Raw genomic sequence first — 22,273 nt, 5'->3', positions numbered from 1 at the left:
TCTCCAAGTCTGTGGCTTCTCATTTTTCCTAGCGTTTTCTCTCTGATCTGTGTAGTTCTGTATATTCTCCTAGAAAGTGTGTAACTTTAGCTTTTACAAGTAAGGCTATAATCCATTTTGAGTTACTTTTTTGTTTTTCGTGTTTTTTGGTACCGGAGATCAAACTCGGGCCCTTGTGATTGCTAGATAGGCACCGGAAACACTGAGCTAAATCCCCTGCCCTGTTTTTGTCTTTGAGACAGGGTCTCACTATGTAGCCCAGGCCGGCCTCAAACTCACAGTGATCCTCCTGCCTCAGCCTCCTGAGTTTGGGAATCACAGGCGTGCGCTACCGTGTCCAGCTTGAGTTACTTCGTGTGTATAGTGTTAGGCTGGGGTCAGGTTTATTGTACTTCTTAATCCTACACTGTGTACGTGTTCTTTTGAATACATCATAGAATAGTTAAATGAAGCTTACCGACAGACATCAGCTGACCTTTTGGGTGTGTTTCCAAAAATGTACTGCTCTTAACTATAGTCACTGTGTATAGCTTTTCTCAATTTATTCCACCTACCTGGCTGAGGTTTGATACTTTTTACCAATGTCTTCCTGCCCCAAGCCCCTCAGGGTTTTTTCCATACAGCTGTCCAGTTGTTGCAACACTGTTTATTGAAGACATTTTGCATCACATTGCTTTGGAGCATTTATCAAAAAGTCAAGTGACTGTGTGAAATCTGCTTATACCCTGGTTTTATTATCTGTGTAGGCTTACGCCAGTGCCATGTGACTACTATTACCATAAGCCTGAGGTAATTTTGTTCAGGGTTGCCTTAGATGTACTAGGTCTTCATCTTTCCGCAGAACTTTCAGAAGAACGCACAGAAGCTTGTGCATTTCTACCCAGAAACCACTGGGATCATGGCAGGAATCTGTAGATCCACTTGGAAACTTTTTTTTCTAATAGTATTAGTCTTCCCAAGAACATGGTATAGCTAGATGTGGTGGTACAGGCCCGTAATCCCAATTTTTTTTTTAATTTATTAATTTTATTGAGTTTATTGGTACATTTTAGGGATACAGTACAGTTACATTCATTGTTGGGATCATGTACCTCTATATGGGAAGTCTTGATTCTCATTTTTTCCCCTTACCCCTGCCCTCCCCTCACCCCCTCCTCCCCTCATAGCTCCTTTCTTCCCATTTCTAAATGTCTAATGTAATCTTATTAGAATCTTATGCATTGTTGCAGATTATTCACACTAGGGAAACTATCGTAATCCCAATTTATACTTTGCTTTCCTGCCTCTAGATCAAGCCATTGAACACATCTTCCTCTGATTATGAACTCGGTCTCACTTTCCTTCCTGTTAAAAACTGTGCTATGAGCAAGCCCCATACTAGAAGTTAGAGCAACTTTTTCACCACAGTAAGAACTGCAGCTCTCCATGTCCACGGGACTGGATGTGGACAGCCTCGTTCTTAGTTCCTAAGGCGCTGAGCCCAGGTGGATGTGGAAAGCACCCCTTCCGGACTGCTGTCATTGGGTGCCAGGTGCACCCTGGGGAGATGTCACCCTGACGAATGCAGGGAAGGCAAGCAGCCCTGATCTCGCATTCTCTGCTTTTCACTTCACTTAGGGGACCTCTGCCCTCTTCTGTCCTCAGATCAAAGGAATGAATTCAGTTCTATCTATGAAAACCTCTTCTTTTTTTCAAAGCTTTCTGAAAGAGTAGCCAAATTTCCTCTTCTTTAGTCTCCAAGCCTCAGCAACGCTGCATCGCTGCTGGGTGACAGGAAGAGGAGGAGGTTTGCATCCAGACCTGGGTTCAAATCGTGGTCCTAGCACTTGGCACGGCAAGTTCATTTTGCCTCTTCCAGCCTCAGCACTCACCTTTATAAAACAATAGTAACTTCCCATTGGACGTGTTCGGTAGCCTGACCATTCCTCCTAAACCCCTTCTCCCTTGACCTTCCATAACACTAACGCTACCGTCCTGATTTTTGCTTTATGCTTGCTCCTACTGTTGCCACCTTCGTAGGCTCTTCTGTTTCTCCCTTTGAATGTTTACTTTTCTGCTTTGGTTCTCTGGGGTTTTTTACCATCTAGGGACCGGGGGCTTGGATGCAGGGCCAGGGCACTGAGTTATACTCCAGCCCTAGATTTTTTTCTAGTTGCCCAGGCTGGGCTGAACCTTGCAGTGTGCTGGGGGTGCAGGTGTGCACCACCACGTCAGCACTCCCTGCCTTAATTTCCTGCTAGTTTGCTCTGGGAGACTCCTTTCAAATCTATGATTTCCAGCTATCCAAAGTACTCCCAAATCTTTCTTTCAAGCCAGATTTCATTCCTAAAATCATTATTCAAGTCTCACAGGATGTCACTGATTAGCATTTCAGACAGGCATGTCTAAAACAGGACTGGACAGTGGGCCCTCGGCCCCCATATTCCTGTGCTCTAACTCTTCCAGTCACCTGCCACATTCAGTCAACCCATAATTTTGGATTTTAGATTTTTCTGGTTCTCGCTATGTACCCCAGGCTGGCTTCAAACTTGCCGGCCTCCCATCTCAGCCTCTCAAGTGCTAGAGTTGCAGGTGTAGGCCACATCCAGCTGTCCATTTTAGCCTTTTACCTCTCTCACATCTCCCCGCTCCTCTCCGAGTTTACGCTCTCATTCTGAAACCTGTTCAGTAACCTTCCCAGGTTTAGTAACTGATCCCATTCCACACAGCACAGCCGCCACGCTGACACAGAAGTGACTTGCTAAGGACGAAAGCCCGTCCATCATGCACCTGCTATGTGTCAGATCTGGGGACCCAAGAGGGGTGTTCTTGGTTGGCTGCCTTCTGGGTGTCAGAGCAGACCCGGTCGTGAAGAACTTCACGCACAGCTCATGTCCACCCTCCAGCCATGGTGCTGAAGGGCAGTGTAAGCCAGCACAGCAGACAGCCCTGCTACTGCTCAGCCTGTGTTGGTACCGAGCAGGAGTCTGACCTCCACGCTCCTCCAGTCTGAAACTAGGCTTGGAAACAGGTAAGGGCAGACAATGGTCAGTTTTTTAAAAAGTGTTTAATGTGATCTCTTGTATTTTTGTTTTGTTTTATTTTGGACCTTGAGCTTGCAAGGCAGGCGCTGGAAACACTAAGCTAAATCCCCAGCCTGATCTCGCTTTTATACCTGAGCATCTTTCCCCAAAGAACAATGACACATCATCTTCAGAAGAACACACAGCTGATGTATTAGAGCATCGGGGTAGCACAGATCGGCTGACACAAAATTCCTCTGAGACTGATTTGCTTTCAATCCTCGGTGGTTATGCCAGGCCTTGATACCTATGACTTATACTGCCATGATCCGGCTCTGGACTTGGGCCTCAGCAAAAGAAAACATGGAGACTTGATCTGGATTCCCTTTGGGAATTTCTTTTAGACTGTCTAGACTGGGTTAATCCAAGATTTGTGTCTGCCTGCTGGACTGATAATACCACAGCCTGAGGGTCATCCCAGCTGGACCAAGGTTTCATCATCACGAGGCTACCGAGAAGCCCTGCCCTGACCAAAGGAAGGGGCTGGCAGCCCAGACAGGAAGTCCTTCCAGAAGCCTCATGCAGCCTCAAGTCCTGTTCCCACCTCCTAGGGGCGCTGTCTGCTGTTTTCTCCCTGTGTCCTCGCCATTGCAGGCTACACAGGCTTGGAGCTTCATGATCACAGCATGCCCTCTATCGTCTCTGAATGCTCTGGCACCAGTCTCTACTCTGCCTGGTCGTGTGACTGTCTTCCATCTGCTGCAGCCTTCCCCAAAAAAACCTATTCCTATTTTTCTCTTATTTGTTCTGTTTAAGTTTTTTGAGACAGGGTCTTGATTTGTACTGCAGGCTGGCCCTGAACTCACTAGATAGTCTAGGCTGGCCTGGAACTAGCGGTGATCCTCCTGCCTCAGCCTCCTGAGTGCTGGGATGACAAGCTTGAACCACCATGCCCAGCTCTCTTCTTTGTTCTGATGCTTTGATTGGACCTGCTTCCTCAGTGGGCTCTGGCTCCAATGGAAGAGATGGTGGCTTTGTGAGCGGGGTTGTTCCTCCACCTGTAACAAGAAACAGATGAAACCCTAAATTATATGATTCCAGGACAGATCACCATTTTTGCTGTTGAATTTAAAAAAGGAAACCTCACTGTGCACAGTGGTTCGTGCCTATAATCCCAGCACTCAGAAGGCTGAGGCAGAAGGACTGCCCAGCCTAGGCTGCATAGCAAGTTCAAGCCAGCCTCAACTCTATAGTGAGGCTTTGTCGCAAAAAAAAAAAAAAAAAAAAAAAAAAAAAAAAAAAAAAGACAAGGAGACCTCATAGTTTCTGGGAGAGCAAGTCTACAGTGTCAGCAGCTATGAGGGGCAACCCTAGCTGAGACAGAAAGCAGCAGTCAAAGCTGCCTCCAGTGAGTGGCTGAAAGAAATCTAATTATCTGTGCTGTGACAACCTATGACGAAGCAATGAAACGAGGACTGAGTAACAAAGTACTCAGTAAAGACGCAGAGAGTGGCCCAGACAACTAAGCCAAGTAGTAGCGGTATCTGCAACACACCTTGCCCCAGGGAAACAAGTGCCAGTCCCGCCACCCTGTAGCCTTGCCCCACTCTGGCCAGTGCTAGCTAAGCTGGCCATACAATGAGTCTGAAGAGTACACGCCTCCAAAGCTATCACCTCTGCGGGCACAAGTGGCTCAACACTCAGCATGTCTCCATGGGGCTCTGCATAGGCTCCTACCTGTGGGGAGCTTCCTGTAAGAGGCTGCTGAAGACATCGCCTGCCCCAGAGCCTGGTTGGAGCCCAGAGGCTGCTGGAGACCAGCAGGTTTGCTGGTGGAAGTGGACCGGTGCTTTGCTTTGGGCTCTTTCACTGGTTTAGTCCAGACCAGAGCCTCCGCAACCTGGAGAGCAGCTCCCAACCTCTGAGCCATCTCCACCATCTTGGTGCAGCAGAGGAAGAAAAGTCACAAGCATGATTGGCAGAGACAACCCCCTCCTCCTCCTGGGAATATCTGATGGTACTAGTATCCGAGGACGGAAGTCATTCTCAAACAGCTGAGAAACCGACTGCCCATAGTGGAGGGCAAGAGGCTTGCTCGGCATCTCAAAGCCTAACAGTTCAAGTCTGCTGCAGGAACTAAACCCTGCCTCGTCTGCATTCGGGAAGTAGGAGGAAGCTCTGAAGACAGACCTCAACTCCACAAGCTGCGTTAGCACCAAGAGGTAATGCAGGAAGCCTGCATCTCCTTACTATTATATTCTTCTAGGAAAGTTTGTCTTAGGCTGTAACTAATTGGCAAATTCATGCTGCAAGGAACCACAGTATAATAACTCTGCATTTGGGTTATTTGGGGCTGAGTAAGAAGCGCATTGAGAGTTTGCTTAGTGACCCTGGAGCTAAGAAGACATACCTCAGGGTCAAACTCTAGAGAGCTGTTGTCCTTGAGGAAGCCGACTTTCTTCTCCATCTCCTGGTACTGGGCAAGAGCACCCCTCTTGTCACCCTGGTTGTACAGCAGCACGGCATAATTCAGGTTTACTAAAGGGTTACACCTGCAATAGGGATTCGACAAACGCTCACTTAGGCTCCTTCCTATTACAGAGAAATGAAACTGATGAAGTAGAGATTTCTCCATCGTACAGCAGTAACACGTGCTATGTGGACCCAGAGAGAACCAGTCAGTTGCCTAACCAGAAAAGCAGGTAACAAGTGTGACACCTTAGCCTCAACAGAGGTCACAAGGGCAGGGGGTGCCACCCTGCTGTGAAGCCGATGCCAACAGAATAACTCCTGGAAATAACATTTGGCTTCCATTACACTAAGCCCAGAGTCTCGTCTAATATTCCAGTTTTACCAGCAACCCATGGCCTGGGCCAGCACAGGCCTTCCGATTACCAAACACTGGACTCAAAGGGTTTCCCTGCTCCTTCTACAGCCGGACCTGTTGTTTCCAGGCCGTGAAGGGCAGCTGGGCCATCACAGGCAGCACCCAGCCCTCCCGGGTTCCGTCCCCACTGGGCAGCTCACTTGTCCAGGCGGACTGCTTCCTCATAGGCTTTCTTGGCATTCTCTGTATCTTCCAGGTTGGTCAAGGCCACTGCAACAGAGACAGACAGCCCAGCTTAGAAGACAGCCCCCTGAGACCACTCCACTGAACTCTTCCTGCGTGCCTCAGCTGGGCCCTCTCTCCCTGGCTTGTCAGCTGCCAACTTCTGAGCTTCCTGCTTTTGCAGTTTTTTTTTTGTTTTTGTTTTTGAGACAGGGTCTCACTGTATATAGTTCAGGCTGGCCCTGAACTCACTATGTAGCCCAGGCTGGCCTCGAACTCATGGCAGTCCTCTTGCTCTGCCTCCTGAGTGCTGGGATTATAGGTGTGTGCCACCACACTTGGCTACCTCCCCAATTTTTAATCAGTATTTCCTGAAAGCCTTGTAAAGCAAGGAGAAACCCTCTGCTCCAAAGGCCCTGCCCACCCTGTCTCCTGCAGCACTGCACCAAAAAGCGCCTTCAAGGAGCTCTAGGAACAGGGACAGGACACAGGCTAGGGATGGGGTCTGCTGCCTCTGCACGGCCTGTGGCCCTTGACAACCTTCCCCAATTGAGCCACACCACATCCTTGGACACTGCTGCCTGCCGAGTGCAAGGGACACTAAGCCCCACAGCCATGTGCCTTGGCCAGCTGTGCTGCCCAGGCCTAGAGCATCCTGCGGGGTCCATGTGAAGGCTGTCAGCGATTCTGTGTCCCCATTAGGACTGGGCTATCTTTGCATTCAAGCCACTCAGTCCCTTCTGCATCCCACAATGATCAGAAAACCACGTTTAAAAACTCTTCTGAGTTTCCATTTAGTAGGTTTAGTGTTTGGAGAAACAATTCCCCAGTCAACTTAGTTGACACTTTTCTTTTTTGCAGTGCGGAGGATTAAACCCAAGGTCTTGTGCATGCTAGGCACGTGCTCCACCACTAAGCTACAATCCCAGCCCTAGTCAGTACTTTTAAAAGATTCAAAGTATGTGCCTGATTAACTCATTTTTATGATAACTTTTAGTAGCTGAGTGGCATAAATGGAGTTTCAAGAATAGAGCCACACTCCATATAACATGCTCTAGAGCTTGACTTGGAACTACCAGATACCAATTATTAGAGTAGCAAAAACAGTATTAATAGACCAACTATATAACCCCAGCAAAACCAAGAGTAATTCCTCACGTCTCTCGTAAGTACATGCTGTAGGCCGTGGAGGCAGGGACCTCCTAGAGCCTAACATCCCAACACTCAGTCTCTGGAACGTGGCTGACTTCAGTGTCTGTGGAATGGGGTCTGGAGAGCACTGGCCTAGCACCCCTCCCCCGCAGCAAAGCCAAAAGAAAAGAGTGCTAAGAGCTGAACTAGGGACGATCTCCATTTACCCTGGCAGGATCTGTGTGAAATTCCTCCAGTGAAAAATAAGCAGGTCTTTTGTCATCTTTTCTTTCTTGTGGCTTCAAGTTCTCGGACACAAACCGGAACCCTACAGGGCCTCCCAGGGAATGGCTTCTATGGGGCACTAGCCATTAGCCTATGGTGCTCACTCCTCTCTTCCCCTAAGGAGGAGCCCCTTCCCTATACCTCTTACCGGCCAGGAGCATATACAGCTCCCCCAGCTTGGGCTGGAAGTTGACTGCCGCACCCAGGAAGTGGAAGGCAGATGCGTACTGCTGCATGGTCAGGTGGACGAGGCCCAGGTTATACAGTATCTTCCAGTCGAAGGGGGCCAGGTAGTTGGCTCGCTTCAGGCAGCTGATAGCCTGTGGTAAAAGGGGCCTCAGTGGGGAGCAGGACGAGTTCTACAGATCCCGTCACCCACCGTGGGGATGACGTGACGAGCAGGGGCAGGGCACACTCACTGCCACGTATTTCTTCTTGCCAAAGAAACACATTCCAATGTTATTCCAGAGAGGAGGACTTTCTGGGACAGCACAGGCTACAACTCTGTACTTGGTGAGGGCAACATCGAAGTCCCCGTGTGTCTGCATCATGCTGCCTGCCGCCAGGATGGCCTGAAAACACGTGCAAGGAGTCAGTCACCAGCCCGACCCCAGGGTGGGGGCAGAAAGGAGCCACCGAGTACAGTACAACTCCACAGGCCGTCAGACAGGACTGAGACTCTGCCAGAGTCGCAGGTAAGGCAGCCGAGACACTGCAGCGGGGACAGACGTGCATGAGAGGTGTCCCCGAGACCCAGCTTGTGGCTCCTCCTGACACGGTACTGGGGTCAGCGGCTGTACCCAGCTTATTTTTCCCTGTTGCTACAGTAGCGAGGGAAGCTAGTACTGCAGGGAAGGCGCCCTTTGTTTCCCTCCACAGCCCTCCACACACACCAAAGGCCCCAGTGCCCCAGAAATACTTGCATTTTCTACTCCAGGCCCCACTCTTGCTGTGCCGGCCTTGGGCCCCCTCAGCTGTCCAGGGAGAGGGGAGGTGTGGGGTAAAGCAGGGCTCCTGATGCCCTCGGTGGAACTGGATCTGTGGTGCTAAACAGCCCCGCAGCCCCAGAGGCTGCCTTCTCCCTACTCACATCTCTCAGAAGCTGTGGACTCCAGTCACGGGGGCTCCTCTACAAGTCACCTTACCAGTCAGCTCTGACAAGCCGCGGAGGCCCTGCCAGTTTCCCAAGTGACATCTCAACACAGCACCATGATTCTGCTTTCTTCGGGGCTCACAGCCTTGTTAACACAGGTGTTCTTGGATGGCACCGAACAAGGCACCACAATTTACATTTCGACTAGGAAGAGCCACATTTGAATTACGGTTTTTCTTTTAAAAAGTTAATTTCTCAGGCTGGGTTATAGCTCAGTGGTAGAACACTTGCCTGGCAGGGGCCAGGTGCTAAGTTTGATCCCAGTGCTGCAAGCGACAGGAATAGTAATCCACTTCTCGGTTTCCCCATGAGGAAGCTCCCCTCTTTCTTTCAGGGTTAGGTCGCCATACCTTGTAGTTGGTGGGGTCATATGTCAGTGCATTTCCAAGATGTTCGAATGCCTTTTGGTAAACTCCAAGCTTGGGAAAAAGCAGAGAATTTACATAAAGGAGGAGATGGCCAGCTGCATCCTGAACAGAATAGATGCTCATTTAAAGAGAACAGAAATCCCCATATTTTCAGTTTTCTTATTTTGTTGTCTCCTCAAGGGCAAAGCGCTATATGCCAAAACCATTTCTGTCGCTTTTGCCTTGTTCCACATTAATGACCCCTGGCTGGACATGCGCTGGCCAGTCTCAGGTTCCTCTTAAAGAGGAGCCAGACAGACAGACATCAGGGTTACCACCTGGCCGACCTGGGAGAAAATCAGTCCAACAGGGAAACAAGCGGGCAGGGCAGCCTTGCTTGACCCCAGCCCAGGTCCCAGGCTGAGGTAGAAAAGCAACAGAGCTGAAAGAACCATACGCTCTCAGGAATGCAAAGAATAGCGGAGGTTTTCCACTGTGGACAAAGTGTACTTTGCTATCTTGTTTTCCTGTTAAGACCCTGGGTGGAGGGAGGAAGGAAGAAACAGCATGTGCCCCAGGCCCAGTGAGTGCTCACTTCCAGTTCTGCACCCCCAGACCAGAGCATTTTCTGTGCCCGCTTCCTGGTGAATACAAATCATAATTGCAAAAAGGCTATAACAGAGTTCTCCTGATTTAAGTGAAGCAAGTGAACTCCTTTAGCAAAGACTCAAATACAGAGTAAGATTCATGTGCTCCATGACCACCAATAAAATACATTAAATATCCAGGTGCAGCAGAATCCACGAGCATTCCCAACACCCCTGCGTGGAGAAAGGGTGTCCGTACCTGTAAGTACAGCAGCCCCAGTGTTGTGAGCAGCTCCGTGTTTTCCGGTGAGAACCTGAAACACAGACACTCAGAGGGAGGCCAGGGTGAGAAAAAGACCCACACATGGCTCGTGGCTCTCCTGTAACACCTGTTTCTTCTTGCCAAAGAAACACATTCCAATGTTATTCCAGAGAGGAGGACTTTCTGGGACAGCACAGGCTACAACTCTGTACTTGGTGAGGGCAACATCGAAGTCCCCGTGTGTCTGCATCATGCTGCCTGCCGCCAGGATGGCCTGAAAACACGTGCAAGGAGTCAGTCACCAGCCCGACCCCAGGGTGGGGGCAGAAAGGAGCCACCGAGTACAGTACAACTCCACAGGCTGTCAGACAGGACTGAGACTGCACCCAAGGAAATTCCTATGAAAGCAGGCTGTCTTCAGCCCAGAGCAATGACACACACATCTAAACCCAGCCTCTGGGTGGCAGAGGCAGGAGAATCACAGGTTCAAGCCCAGTCTAGGCAACTCAGTGAGACTCTTGTCTAGAAAATAATTTTTTTAAATTTCTTTTTAATGGCTGGGCATGTCGTGCAGCTCGGTGCAAAGGTCCTGGGTTCAATCCCCAGGACTGCAAATTTAAAAAGCAGATCACCACAACCCTGGCTATAGCAAGGCTCAACAGAGGGGAAAAAAAGGACTTACAATCCAAATTCCTTTCTCAGGGCCAATATCCTAATAACAAACATGTGGAATTTGCTAAGTGACAGCCTTGATTATGCAGGTGAGAACCAAGCTTTACAACCGAGTGCGCCCAGACCCATGGCTTAAGCGAGTCTCACTGGGGGTTTCTTTTTTCTGGTTGCACTGCTCATGATACCACACAGCACAATTTTCCGTGTAACTTAGGCCCACAAGGCCCCTGATGCTGCACTTTTCAAATTAAACAAGAGTCATGCTAAACAGCCAAACTACACATAGCAACCACAGGAACAAAGCGGCCCTCAGGAGTAAACAGCAACTTCAGGAAAACATCATTCCCTCCTCAACCCCCGTGATAATGATCCCTGGGGAAGGCTACAGGGTCATCAAACAGAATGCCCAGGGCATGCAGCATGACTCCTGCCCTTCAGGAGTTGACAGAGGGCGCCAGTCAGCGACCCAGAGCCAGAGCTGCCTGACCTGGCCAAGCAAAGCCTTCCCCGGGAAGCCGAGTCTGTCTTGCACCTCCTGCCTGCATGAATGTCCAGGCCGGTCACTCCAGCCTGGGACCACAGAAGATGGCAGCATCTGTCCCCACACGATGGACTCCACAACCTCAGCTGTTACCTGTGCACCTTTAAGCAGTCACTGGACAGATGTCCACCTCGGGGTCCATGTGCTCTTACCGCAAACTGCCAATTTCCAGATGGCAGCACTAAGAATCTGAGCTACCAGCACCCCAGACGTCCCTAACCAGTTATATGGCTCCTCGTCCAGGGAAACTTAGCCTTGGACAACAAAAGCTTTTTTGTGTGTTTTGTTTTTAGAGACAGGGCCTCACTTTGTAGTTCAGGCTGGGCTCAAACTCAAGTGATTCTCCTGCCTCAGCCTTCTGAGTGCTGGGATCACGGGTACATACCACCACACCTGGCCAAAAAGTCTCTGGTAATTTACTGAACCAAAAGGTTTTTCTGATTTTTTAGATGCAAAGTGTAACTGAAGAAAATGCAGAAAGTAGTGTGGTAATTGATACAATCAGAAAATGTACTTCTGTGGTAGAAAACAGAAGTTATTAATAATAGAAATCTAAACCTAGTTCAGAATCTAATTTTCAAGAATAAGAGACCCTGAACTACCAACCAGCCATCTTTTTGGGGGGTGGGGGGCAGCTGAGACCGGGTCTTACCATGTAGTTGAGACTGACCTGGAACTCACTATGTAGCCCAGGCTGGTGTGGAACACACAGCATTCTTCCTGCATTGCCTCAGCCTCCTGAGTGCTAGGATTAACAGGTGTGCACCACCATGCCCAGCTATAGGAACTGGTTTTTTAATTTTCCTTCTTTTTTTTGGTACTGGGGATCGAACTCGGGTTCTTGCGCTTGCAAGGCAGGCAACAGAACCACTAAGCTAAATCCCTGGCTCTTAAGAAGTGTTTTTTTAAATGTGGAACACAGCAGTAATTAAACTAGTGCCTTCACTCTAAGCCACACAGATTAACAAGTTTGTTTTGGGTTTTTTTTGTTTGTTTTTGGTACCAGGGATCAAACTCGGGACCTTGTGCTTGCAAGGCAGGCGGCAGATCAACTGTGCTAAATCCCTGGCCCTTGACCAGCCATCTTATAAATTGACCTAACAAATAAGACTGAGAACATCCTGTTACAGCTGCCCTGCTTAATTAAAAGAAAGAAGACGTTATAAAGCATGGACAGAATTACATGTGCCCCCAGGGAAGAAACCTGGAACTCCATTGCAAGAAAACCAGTCAGGTACACTGGCAGCAGGGGTCTGTACTACCCTAGCAGTGTTTTTAAAAAGAATATGTACTGCCAGGCATGGTGGCGCATGCCTATAATTCTAGCACTCGGGAGGCTGAGGCAGGAGGATCGCTGTGAGTTCAAGACCAGCCTGAGCCTACATAGTTCCAGGTCAGTCTCAACTACATAGTGAGACCCTGTCTCAAAAAACCGAAAAGAAAATGTACTGGTATAATGGTGCATGTCTGTAATCCCAGAAGCAGGAGGATTGCCAAACTGAAGCCCAGATAGATAATTTAGTGACACAATGAGATTCTGTCCCAAATTAAAAAAACAAACATTTTTTAAAGGGTAGGGACATAGCTCAGTGTGACTGTCCTAGGTTCAATTCCCAGTACTAAAAATAAACAGAGAGACAAAGAAAAAAAGAAAACATTGGGGCCACAGGCATATGCCAGCGGTAAGTGTGCTTAGCATGTGCAAGGCCCTGGGTTCAAGGCCCAGCACCAAAACCACCAAGGCACTGGCCTCAGGATGATGGGGACAGATGTTCATTGCTGAGGCAGGAGAGCTCTGTCCCTAACAGGATCTCTGCAAATACAAGATCTGTCCTCAGTATGAAACCAACATGGCACGACCTGCCCTCCAGATCATGCCCAGTACACGTCTGCCCTTTTCTCTTACCGCTATGTGCTGTCTCCTGACTAATTCTGAAGCAAGAAATGTGAGCAGGAGCCACGTCATTTACAGCTCGCTTCCAGACGCTTATTCCCTGGTTAGCCCCGGTGCTCCCGCCCTCACCATCACCCGGAGCATGGACACTGCAGTACCTGTAAGGAATCACTGGCAGCCGTGTCTCGCAGGTGAGAAAGAAGTGATTCCATTCACTGGAGCCTGAAAGCTAAGCCTTAGCTTTTATCTCACTCATGCAACTAATCACTCACAGTGTTTTCTCTTGGGCTGGGAGTTCACATACCTACTCTGTGTTGTTTTTGCTGCTCTAAACAAGCAAACAGACCCTTACTCGATTGCTTTCCTGTAGATTTCGATGGCCTTGTCCGTGTTGCCCTCTAGCAGGTGGATCTTCCCCAGCATGATGTAGGTCAGGTCGTGCCTGTTCAGCTGGAGCGCACTGCGCAGCTGGTCCTGTGCCTGACAAGTGTGACGGAGGAAAGGGAACCAAGTCACTGCCCCAGAAGGACCATGGCTTTCCTGGAAGGACCCTGCATTCAGCAAATCATACCACCACCCGACGCCAAGAAAATATGTAAAGAACTCAGAAATTAGATTCTTCCCCCAAATAAAAGGCTCAATCAAAAATGGGTAACTGAAATGAACAGACATTTCTCAGAAGTACAAATGGCCAGCAAACACATGAAGAAATGCTCATCATCACTTTCCAGGCAAATTAAACCTACACTGAGACTGCATCTTACCCTAGAAAGAGTGGGTATCATCAAAAAATCTAATAACAGGGCTGGGGGTTTGGCTCAGTGGTTCCAGCATCTGCCTCACAAGTACAAGGACCCAAGTTCAATCCCTGGTACAAAAAAAAAAAAATCTAGTAACAAATGCCAGCAAGGATGTGGGGAAAAGGAACCCTTCTACACTGTTGACAAGAATATGAACTAGTATAGCCACTACAGAAATCAGTGTGGAGAGTCCTCAAAAAACAAAACATAGAAATTCCAGCTATCCCTTTTCTAGGTATCTTCCCAAGAGTTAAAATCATTGTAGTCCAGGGATATATGCATATCCATGTTTATAGCAGCACTACTGATAAAAGATAGATCTATAGCATATATGCCCATCAGCACAGATGCCCATCAACAGGCAAATAAGGAAAATGTGGTATTTAAGCACAATGGGATACTATGCCGTCACAAAGATAGCTTGAAAGGGCCAGGGAATTAGCTCAGTGGTTCCGCCACCTGCCTTGCAAGTGCGAGGACCCAAGTTTGATCCCTGGTACCAAAAAAAAAAGTTAAACTTGAGAAACTCATAGGGAAATGGCTGCAACTTGAGAACATAATGTTAAATGAAATAAACCAGACACGTAGCTTAAATTTTGCATGATTTCTCTTATATGAGAAACGCACATAAAATATATACATACACACAACTAAAGAGCATAATAGAAGATAGGGAGAGCTTGAAATAATTTCCCAAATTACATATTCCATTGTTTCAAAAATATCTTAAAATATATGCTAAGGTATTTTATTTATACTCTTAGTTTATCTTAGTTTGTTGTAAAGAAAGTTCTGTTTCTTTGTAAGAATCTTTTTGGTCTATGTCTTATACTCAAAGATAATGATACAAGAGGGTGGGGGATTTAGCTCAGGGGTGCTGCTGCCTGCCTCGCAAGTGCAAGGTCCTGAGTTTAATCCCCAGTACCAAAAAAAAAAAAAAAAAAAAAAAAAAAAACAGTGTATTAACTATTTTTATTCTCTTATTTGGTTATTAGTACAGCCACTGTACTCTACTGTGTTTTCTTTCATATAAAACAAAAACTTTTCATAGCATATCATATAGTTGTGATTACACCTTTTCAATTTAAGATTCCACTTTCTGATACTTATTGAACATTTGCTAGAAACAAACTATAGAAAAGAGAAAGCAATTGGACTAATATTTCTAAAATTTTCCATTTTTTTATCAGAAGCAAGTGGGGGAGAAAAAAGATGAGCAGTGGCAAGTGAGAATGAATTAAAATGAGGCTAAGGCAGGAAGGTTTCAAGTTTAACACCAGCCTGGGCAACTTAGTGAAACCAAGTCTTAAAAAAAGGAGAAAAAAATTTAAAGCAGTAAGGGGTTCCTTGGGGCAGAACTCTTGGAGAGCAGATGCAATCCCTAGGTTCAATCCTTTGCACCATAAAAGAAAAAGGAAAAAATGGGAACAGGAGTAGAAGGCATTTTTTTCACTTCCAAAAAGCTCTACAAGCACTAGAATACAGCATCAAAAAGGTCTACAAGCACTAGAATAACAACATGAATGGCGCACCTGTATCTCTGGAACAGGGCATCCTCAGAGAAACGCCCTGCTGTCGACTACTTACCTTGCTGAACTGCTTCAGGTACATGTAGCACACCCCTAGGTTATGGCAGATCTCCTACGGCAGAACAAAGGCAGCAGCTCAGGTGCAATTCTGCAGGAGGCGCAGACCAGCCATCAGAGGCTGTTACTGCATGGCAAAGGGTGAACTTTTCAACATGCACTGTAGCTGGGGGTTTTTTAAACTGGAGTTCACACCCAACCATATCTAATTCTATAAAGTGAATATTTTTAATATATTTATTATATATATTTTTTAATATAGATGGGAAAAAATAGCAGACTAAACAGGCGACCTTCCTGATCTGTGGCTCTCGAAGAGTGCATATCCAACCTATCTCCCGACTTTCATCTCTCCAAAAGCTGCCCCCGCCCACTTCCTTTGTGCCATTCTCACAAGACACGATCCACAGCCCCTGCTTCAACCTTAAGGAAACCCTGTCTGCCTGTCTTGCTGCCTGCCTGTCTTGCTCGGGAGACACACAATCAGTTCTCTCCCAGGCCCCTGGAGTTGGATTGGAGCAAGGAAGAAAGTCAATGGGCGCTGTGGATGTGGACTTGGGGACTGACAGCGCCATCTGGCGGCGCTCTGATGGGACATATGTCATTGGAGGCCGCCCTTAGAAGGCAGCGGAGGTCAGGAAACTGGCCCATTGACCAACCATTCTCTGCCCTTTTCTGTGAACTTGTATTGAAACTCAGTTGTGATCAGCTGTTTTCATGTGGCTCTTTGATACTCAAACTGCAGACTTAAGGAGCTCCAACAGTCTGTGGGAAGCTGCGAAGCTCAAAATACTTTCTGCTCTTTAAAGAAAAAAAGTTGGGGGCCAGGGATTTATCTCAGTGGCACCACGCCTGCTCAAAAGCACAAGGTCCCGAGTTCAATCCCCATTACTGTCTGATCTACAGACAGGAAAGATGAAGCAAACATGCAGAGTAACTACCTTGGCTGCCAACAGCTTTTGTCTGTCCCCTGACCCTACGAGTGTGGAGTCCCTCGAATCCCCTTTTCAGAAGGCCGCTTGAGAGGAGGAGAGGGCATGTGGGAACAGTGCACTGGGAAGACAGGCCCGCCCTGCAGACACGGGGATGTGACCCTGTCTCAGAACTCAGCCCCAGAGCCCAGAGACGACCAGTTCAGTTTCCCAAGTCTCCTAAAATAAGGACAAAACAGTCAACACTGATGCCGCCCCTGTTCTAAACAGCTGCGCCAGATGTTCTCATATGTATAACTTTCATTTTTCCAACAAATCTCTGACATAGGCATGACTGTTCAAGTCTTACAGAAAAGGACAGCTCAGAGAGATTAAGTAATTTGCCTAACACAGAAAGTGTAAGTACTGGAATTTTTGGCCTGTTTTATATTCTAACCATGTGTAAAATCACCACAAACTCATCACCCTGTCTCAACAACTCTTTGCTTCGTATTGCATCTACTCCTGCTTTTGTGTGTGTGGCACTGAGGACTGAACTCAGTGCCTTCACACTGAGCTACATCCCTGTCACCAGCCTTTGAGATTAGGTCTCACTAAGTTGTCTGGTCTAGGCTCAAACCTGTGATCCTCCTGCCTTAGTCATGCAGAGTCTTTAAGAAAAAAGCTAACTACAATACCATTATCACACCTGAAAAGATTAGTAACTGCTTTATATCACATAGTATTCAATTATGTTCAGATGTTCCAACTGTTCATAAATATCCCATGGGTTTAAAAATTACTTTTCTTACAGGGCATGGTGGCACACACCTGTAATCCCAGCAGCACTCAGGAGGCTGAGGCAGAAGGATCACCGAGTTCAAGGTCAGCCTGGGCTATATAGTGAGTTCAAGGCCAGCCTGAACTACACAGTGAGACCTTGTCTCAAAATAAATAAATAAACACCCTCTCCACCAATTTATACCATTACAGGAAGGCAGAAATTTTGTCCCTTGGTCATTCCTATAATCTCATAAGTACTTGGCTTATAAGAAGCACCCTTAATTTTGAAAGAGTGGATTAAATGAATAAATGATATAAATGATATATAAGGAATGAGCAATTAGCCAAGTGACCAGGTAGCTACTTTAGATCGGACAGTCAAAGGGGAACCACAAAGGGGATGATTTTTAAGCTGAGATGTGAAAGACAAGGAATCAGCCATGCAGATGATGGAGAAGATCATCTAGGGGAGGGAGGAGTCCGTGGACAGCCCCAAAGGTGTGAGGTCGCTGGACAGCAAGGCGATCAGTGTGCTGGAAGTGTGGAGAAGGAGGGGTCCCCTGGCACCCCACAAAGAAATCTTGTACCCACATGGAGGTGTTCCTATTTCCACCTTCCCCAGCCAAGGATTCCCTCCATGGGGTTACATTTCCTGTAAATGAAATGACTTCTGTGATTCACTTTCTTCCCTTAACAAAAGGCATTCACGGTTCCTCCGTAACATTCACCATTTTAAACACTGAGTTATATTGTTTATTATGGACTTGTGAGTTCTTTATATACTGTGTATATAAGTCCCTTATCAGGTTTAAGACTTGCAAATGTTTTCTTTGTGCTATGGGCTGTCTTCATTTTCTTGAGAGTGTCCTTTAAGATGCAAATGTCTTAAATTTTTATGAAATTTAACTTAGGTGTTTAACTTTTGGTGTTTGCTTTTGCATTATGGGTGAGAATTCTTTTATTAACTCGAGGTCACACAATTTAGATTTAAGTCTGTTTTCTTCTGAGTTTATAGTTTCATTCCTTACACTTAGGTCTACACTTCAACTTCAGTTCCTTTTTGGTATATGACTCAAGACAGGGACCGAACATCATTTGTTTGCACGTTTGTTTTGTTTTGGTACAAGGGATTGAACTCAGGTCACTGCGCTTGCAAGGCAGGCGGCGGAACCACTGAGCTAAATCCCCGGCCCTGTTTGCATGTTGATATCCAGTTGTACCCACACAGTTACCGAACATTTTAGACTATTCTTTCTCCACTGAATTATCTTGGTTCCCTTTTTTAAATAAATATATAAATAAATATTACTTTTCTTAAATTGCAGTCAAATCATGTCCATATGACAAAGCACAGGGACCTCAGTTGTGGACTCCCCAGAAACATGTGTCCCTCCTGCTTCACTGTGCTGGGAGAATGTGTCGTGGGGTGGGAGGAACTTGGCCTCTCTCCTCTTGAGTGTGTTTTGCATCATTCGCAGCAGATGGGACATGAGAAGGCAGCAGCAATGTGCCTTAAACAGACAGCACAAGCAGCAGTGGCGCGATCACAGGCTCAAGTGCGCAAACCTACATTCCAGGCCGGCTTCCTTCTGGCTCTGGCCTGCCTTCGCACATCCTTCCATCTCCCAAAGCCTCAGCCTCCTGGCTCATCAGTCAGCAATGAAAAATGCTCCCTCTTTATAGAGTTGTTGCAAAAACCAAGGAAGGGCTGGCGGAATTCGCAGGGCCCTGCTGTGGCCGGCTACTGACCAGAGTACAGCAGCAGGCCGGCCGAGCTCACCACAGGTGCCCCTGAGGCTCACAGGCGCAGGCAGAGACAGCAGAGCCTTCAGCAGGCAGCAGCTGCGGGAAGTGCAGAGCCTGGCCGAGTCCTTGCTGCCCTGGGCTTCTACTGGGCTCCTCTAACTCATCCGGGCTCCAGGGTCTCACCCTCAGCTCACAGCGACGCTATCCAGCCTCCCAGTTTCCGCTGCCCTCTCCACACTGCGGACTCCCAACTGGACACCTCGGGCCCAGAGTACCGGGGCCTCCGATCTCTCTGTGCACTGCACACGCTGCAACTGCCATGTCCCCCCACACCCCACACTTCCTGCGCAGCCATCCCCGCTCTCAGAGCTCACTCCTCTCCCTCCAGTCTCTCCCTTTCGGAGCGCTGAGCCCACAGTGCACCGAGCCGCCTCCAGAGCACAAAGCAGGTCCAGTGCGCGCACGCGGTCACTGTGGAAACGACTACTGAATGACAAAGTCACTGAATTATACCTCTTCTCTTATGTCTGTCTGTGTATGCACGCATGCAGAACCCAGGACCATTCCAAGCTGCATCCCCAGCTCTACTTTGTCTCACTTTCGCGGTCAGCTGTAACTCCACAGCATAACGACTCAGACAGCTCCTCTTCACTCCTGCAGCAGGCACAGGACTGACACACTCAACACACAGCCACAAGAACCGCAGAGGCCAGGAATCGATCTGGTCCTCTCACAGATATGAATGCTCCCCAACAATGCTCAAATCTTGGAAAAAACCCAACAGTGTGAAAAAGAACTGACGCCTGGCACATGTGATCTCAGCTACTTAGAAGGCTGAGGGAGGAAGTTTGCAAGTTCAAGGCAAGCCAAGGCAACTTATAAAAAGCCCAACTAAAAATACAAAGTAAAAGGGCTGGAGATGCAGCTTGTCAGAGTGCGTGCCCAGCATGGCCAGGGCCCTGAGTTCAATCCCTAGTGGCCAAAACAGAAAAGAAACACAGAGAGGAAAAGAAAGAGTTCTGGGAAGCAGAACAGAATTTAAAGAATTAACTTTTTTTTTTCCTGGTAGCAGGGATCAAATTCAGGATCTTGTACTTGTGAGGCAGGTGTGCCACCACTGAGCTAAATCCCCGGCCCCTAAAGAATCAACTTTAAGAAGTGTAGCTAATATTAAGACTCTGGAGGTAGCATCATCTGGGAATCTTCAGGGAATTTCAACAAATACCAAAACCTACTGTGTGACAGTTATTTTGTTTCAGTTAGAAGAGCAGATGGGGAAAGCTGGAAAGGGTATTACAAGAAAAGACAAAGTTCTCAGAAATTAAAAATACAGCCGAGCATTTAGCTCAGTAGCACTATGCCTGCTTCGCAATCACAAGGTCCTGAATTCAATCCCCTGGTACCAAAACAAAAAACCAACAATGGCCAGGCATGGTGGCACACGCCTATAATCCCAGAACTCGGGAGGCTGAGGCAGGAGGATTGCCATGAGTTCAAGACCAGCCTGGGCTACATAGTGAATTCCAGATCAGTCTCAACTACATAGTGAGACCCTGTCTCAAAAAACCAAAACACAAACAAAACAAACAAACAAAAAATCAACAAGAAATTTTAAATACAGTTACTGGGGGGGATTTAGCTCAGTGGCATTGTGCCTACCTTGCCAGTACAAGGTCCTGAGTTTGATCCCTGGTACACGCACACACCAAAAAAAATACAGTTACTGGCCAGGCATAGTGGAATGAACATGCCTGAAATCCCAGCCCTCAGGAGGCTGACACAGGGGAACTGCCATGAGTTTGAGGCCAGGAATTACAAGTTGTCTCAAACAAAACAAAACTACAGTACCAAAATAAAAAATGAATAGAGATGGGCATGGTGGATGCACACCTGTAATCCCAGCACTCTGGAAGGCTGAGGCAGGAGGATCACCAATTCAAGCCCAGCCTGGGCACTGGGTGACTTACATCAAGACCCTAAATTGGAAATAAAAGAGTGGGGGCTGGGGAAGCCCAGTAAGAAGGCCTTAGGTTCAATCTTCTCACCAAAATAAAGAGTAAAAGGAAATTGAATAGACAGGCTAAACAACATTCTATACATAGCTTTGAAAATTGTCATCTGGGAGACCGAGGAGGTGTCCCAAATGTACAAAGTAAGACAAGGAGATAGAACGGAGTCATGAAGCCAGGGGTCGTGGCACACACCTATAATCCCAGCGTTCAAGGGCTGATGCAGGAGGAGGGCCAGAGACCAGCCTGGACTACACCGCAAGACCTCATCTCAAAAAGAAAAAAAAAGAGAAAGAAAATGAAATTTCCATTCAGAGGGCTGAGGCAGAACTGCCATAAGTTTAAGGCCAGCCTGGACTACACAGTGAGACCTTGTCTCAAAACAAATTAAAAAAATGAGTTATGAGAAATGGGGAATGAATACAGACTATTCTATCATACCTAGAAAGTAGCAAAGAGTAGAGCAGACACTGCTAGTTACCCCCCTAATGCCACTCACCTCTCTTCCTTGCTAAAAGAACACTAATTCTGTCTTAAGTGGCAATAGCCCAGATTAAAATCTGTGTTTTCCAACCTTCCTTACACAGGGGCAGCTGATCTGATGTAAGTGGAAGTCTGTTGAAAACTTCTAGGATACCTGTGCTTTCCTAATATAGGTAGTGTCCCCTTTATTCCTTGTTGCTTTCTCTTTCTCCTTAGGAATACAGATGTGTTGTTAGAGCTACAGCAGCCATCTTGCAACCATGAGGAAAAAGCCTCTTTCTTCATGTTCTAGGAAAACCAAGTCAACCAGAAACTATTTAGCAGGACTTTTTGTTTCACGCAGGAAAACAATAAATCCCTAGCTTGTACAGCCAATGTGCAACTACACAATTATCTGTTGCAATTACACACACTTTCCAACTGACATACACATGCCTGAGTCCCAGCTCTTAGGGGGTTGAGACAGAAGGAATAAGTGAATGAATGAATAAACAAATACCACCCTGAGCTAATGGAGGGGAGAAAAAAATCAAAAAGGCACTCCAGGAAAATTCTCACCCAAGGACAGGCAGAGTTTTCAGAGTGAAATAGCCAACAATGTCAAGCAGATTGGGGAAAAATTAAACGAGCCACCTACTGATGATGGTTTGGAACTTCAGTGATAAAAAGTGTGAAAATACAGATATTTTGGCATGTAAGAATTCTGTAATAACAACAGGATTGCTCTTTTTAGAACTGAACCATTAACATGCTTCCTAAAAGATAGAAGGAGGGCCAGGGATTTAGCTTGGTGGTACTACACCCGCCACACAAACACATAGTCCAGAGTTGGATCCAGTACCAAAAAAAAAAAAAAAATTGAAGGGAAGTCCTCCCCACTCACCCAATCTTTCTGGTTGAGTCTAGCCGCTTCGCTGTATACTTCGATGGCAGCCTTATGTTTTCCCAAAAGAAATCTGAAAGACACATTTTCCATAATTAGCATCTCAATATTCTCTTTTTTGGCGGCGGGGGGGGGGGGGCTATGCAGCT

At 47.1% G+C, this 22,273-nt stretch overlaps 1 protein-coding gene across 1 annotated transcript in view; it reads right to left on the bottom strand.

The window, feature by feature from the left end:
* Window positions 1-2,648: 2,648 nt before the first annotated feature.
* Bbs4 (Bardet-Biedl syndrome 4) overlaps window positions 2,649-22,273 on the bottom strand; it is a 38,344-nt gene continuing 18,719 nt past the window's right edge. Inside the window, exons 6-17 of the mRNA XM_019207784.2 lie at window positions 22,125-22,197; window positions 15,311-15,364; window positions 13,276-13,403; window positions 9,814-9,868; window positions 8,971-9,039; window positions 7,887-8,039; window positions 7,616-7,787; window positions 6,030-6,099; window positions 5,413-5,554; window positions 4,740-4,941; window positions 3,893-4,060; window positions 2,649-2,893 (exon numbers count right to left, since the gene is read on the bottom strand). Coding sequence (XP_019063329.1) covers window positions 2,649-2,893; window positions 3,893-4,060; window positions 4,740-4,941; window positions 5,413-5,554; window positions 6,030-6,099; window positions 7,616-7,787; window positions 7,887-8,039; window positions 8,971-9,039; window positions 9,814-9,868; window positions 13,276-13,403; window positions 15,311-15,364; window positions 22,125-22,197 — 1,531 coding nt within the window. The remainder of the gene's footprint in view (window positions 2,894-3,892; window positions 4,061-4,739; window positions 4,942-5,412; window positions 5,555-6,029; window positions 6,100-7,615; window positions 7,788-7,886; window positions 8,040-8,970; window positions 9,040-9,813; window positions 9,869-13,275; window positions 13,404-15,310; window positions 15,365-22,124; window positions 22,198-22,273) is intronic.

This window comes from Fukomys damarensis, unplaced genomic scaffold, assembly GCF_012274545.1.
Source record: "Fukomys damarensis isolate Sample0158 unplaced genomic scaffold, DMR_v1.0_HiC HiC_scaffold_25, whole genome shotgun sequence".
Lineage (NCBI taxonomy): Eukaryota > Metazoa > Chordata > Mammalia > Rodentia > Bathyergidae > Fukomys > Fukomys damarensis.
Note: the sequence above shows the minus strand (reverse complement) of the source record. Positions and strands in the feature narration are given on the sequence as shown.